Source organism: Myotis yumanensis, unplaced genomic scaffold (assembly GCF_028538775.1).
Source record: "Myotis yumanensis isolate MYYU_CA2020_CCGP unplaced genomic scaffold, mMyoYum1.0.hap1 SCAF_10, whole genome shotgun sequence".
Lineage (NCBI taxonomy): Eukaryota > Metazoa > Chordata > Mammalia > Chiroptera > Vespertilionidae > Myotis > Myotis yumanensis.
Window position 1 is genome coordinate 38,333,745 of NW_027223761.1, and position 2,679 is coordinate 38,336,423.

At 37.5% G+C, this 2,679-nt stretch overlaps 1 protein-coding gene across 1 annotated transcript; it reads right to left on the reverse strand.

Moving 5' to 3' along the window:
* Positions 1 to 262: 262 nt before the first annotated feature.
* Positions 263 to 1,221, reverse strand: LOC139018047 (olfactory receptor 5P1-like). Its single transcript, XM_070426684.1, has one exon. It carries the CDS (start codon positions 1,193 to 1,195, stop codon positions 263 to 265), a length of 933 nt encoding a protein of 310 aa, XP_070282785.1. The 5' UTR covers positions 1,196 to 1,221.
* Positions 1,222 to 2,679: the final 1,458 nt, after the last annotated feature.

Here is a 2,679-nt window from a genome sequence, read left to right on the forward strand (position 1 = left end):
AATGTGCTTAGAATAGGGCGTGACATACAGTAAATGCAAATTATTGTTTGCTAAATAAATTAAATAAGAAAAAGCACTTGACACCTACAGGTGTTAATAACAGTGATAATTACAGCCATAATAACTGATTTATAAGTGTATAAAATGAGAGTTAGAAGAAGTATGAATTTAAGCAATCGGATAGGCAGCATTTGGTAGATCCTAAGTGTGATACAGGTAAACACAAACATTACAGTTCATCTGACATGGTTAAGAATGGGTCCTAAGAACACAATCTGACAGTTGTCTTTCTCAGGGCCTCCTTCACATCTCTGTTCCTCAGACTGTAGATAAGAGGGTTTAACATGGGGATCACCACTGTGTAGAACAGAGACACCACTTTGTTCTGGTCGGTTGAGTAGCTGGATTTGGGCAGGACATAAATGAAGGTAATAGTTCCATAGTAGAGAGTAACTGCAGTGAGGTGGGAGGTGCAGGTGGAGAAGGCCTTGTGTCTCCCTTCAGCAGAACGCATCTTCAGGATGGTGATGAGGATGTAGATGTAAGAGAGAGATATCACAAACACTGTGACCACAATAATGGACCCAGAAGAGATGGAAGGGATAATTTCAATAATGGAGATATCAGAGCAGGAAATTTTTAACAAAGGGGAGAAATCACAGAAAAAGTGATCTACCTGGTTTGGTCCACAGAAAGACACACTCAATAAACAGCCAGTAAATGTCCAAGCATTCACACATCCACCCAAGTAGCACATTCCCACTAAGAGAATGCAGATTCTGGGGGACATGTGGGTAGAGTAGAGCAGTGGGGAGCAGATGGCCACATAGCGGTCATAGGCCATGACAGCCAGCAGAAAGCAATCAGTCGTCCCAAACTTGACCATAGCACAGAGTTGAGCCACACAGCCAGCTACAGAGAGAGAGATTCTTTTCCTCAGAAAGCCCATGAGCATGACAGGTGTGACTGAGGAGGATAACCATATGTCAACAAAGGCCAAATGGCAGAGGAAAAGGTACATTGGGGTATGAAGCTGAGGACTGCTACTGATTAACATGATTATGCTGACATTGCCCATTAAGGTGACAGCATAGATTCCTAGGAATATCACAAAAAGGATGACACTAAGTGTAGATTCCTCCGTTAACCCCAAAAGGATGAACTCTGTCACACTGGTGTGGTTTCCAACCTCCATGTCCTCTGTGAATTATTCCTGTTGAGGGAAATGTGAATATTCATTTTTTATGCTTCTCCATGTTTTGTCATTGTGTTGTGACAAAGGCAAAGTTCCCCTGTTTGGAGACAGTCCTGCAAAAGCAGGGTTAATGATGAATAATAAGAGAAGACAGTAGTGTAAGGCAATCATTTCAGGGCATACTAAACATCCAGTGAAAATTGGAAAAGAAAGATATGCTTATCAGAATGAGAAAATGGAAGTGTGAAAATAATTTTAAGGGCCCTGGCTGGTGTGGTGTTATCCCATACACCAAAAGGTGGCAGGTTTGAGTCCTGGTCAGGGCACATACCCAGCGAGGGCTCTAACCTTGGTTGGGGCACATACTGTAGGTAACTGATGGATGTTTTTCTCTCACATCAATGTTTCCCTATCTCTTTTTATCCCCTCCTTCCTCTCTCCTTCTCTCCCTCCCTTCCTCTCTCTCTCTAAAAAAAAAAATCAACTAATAAAAATAATTTAAAATATTATAAAATAATTTAATTGGGACTTACTTTATTTACCTGAAAATTTCACTATTTATGCACATCTTACCTTTCCATTAACTTCAGCTAAATAAAAATCCTTGCAGATACATTCTACAGATTTACAAATCCTTTTTGCATGCATTTTCTTTCTTTTTCTTTTCCTCCTCTAATTAACAACTAAAGAAAAAGACTCACCTACAAATCTTTAACAATGCCTCACAATCCATTTGATTTATTATACTTTGGGGGCATAAGTAACCAGTATTTATATATTTGTACTCATATAATAGATTCCATTTTCATGATTTACAATTTTAGTCAATATTATCAATAAAATATATCCCACTTTCCTAAGGAATTTCCATATCTGAAGTGCTGGATGGAAAATATGTCAAATGCCTTAGCCTGGTATTCATGAAGCTTAATCTATCTCTGATTACATTTCTAAATGTATCTTCCTATATATGCTTCCTTGCAATTTTTGTGCTTTTGAGGGTCATGTTAACATGAAACTGAGGTTTTCTACTCAATTTGTTGGTTCCAATTTTCAAAGAAACACAAATTTCTCCTAACAACATTATTTCCAATCTTAAAATTCTAAATTCATAAATGGTAAATATAACTACCAGATATCATAAAAATGTCTTATTTCTGAATAAGAAAGCATTTAGTATTTCCAATATTGGGACTTAGTTCTTTGAATGAATGAATGGTAAGGTTTAATGAACTAATATTTGAGAAACTACAGTTCATTTAAAATGTGTTCTATCTCTTCTTTGACTTCATTAAGTGCAGTTAAATTACTCTAGTGACCGTTTGCTGCCATTACTGTTAGCTCTAGCATTAAAATCTGTTTTTCATCTACCAGTCATCTCCTGGAGCTTAACTATAAACCATCTCTTTCTATAGAAAAACTCTGACATGTTTGAATACAGCTAGCTCGCCCCCACTGCCTTTTCTTTCTTAAATTTAAGCATC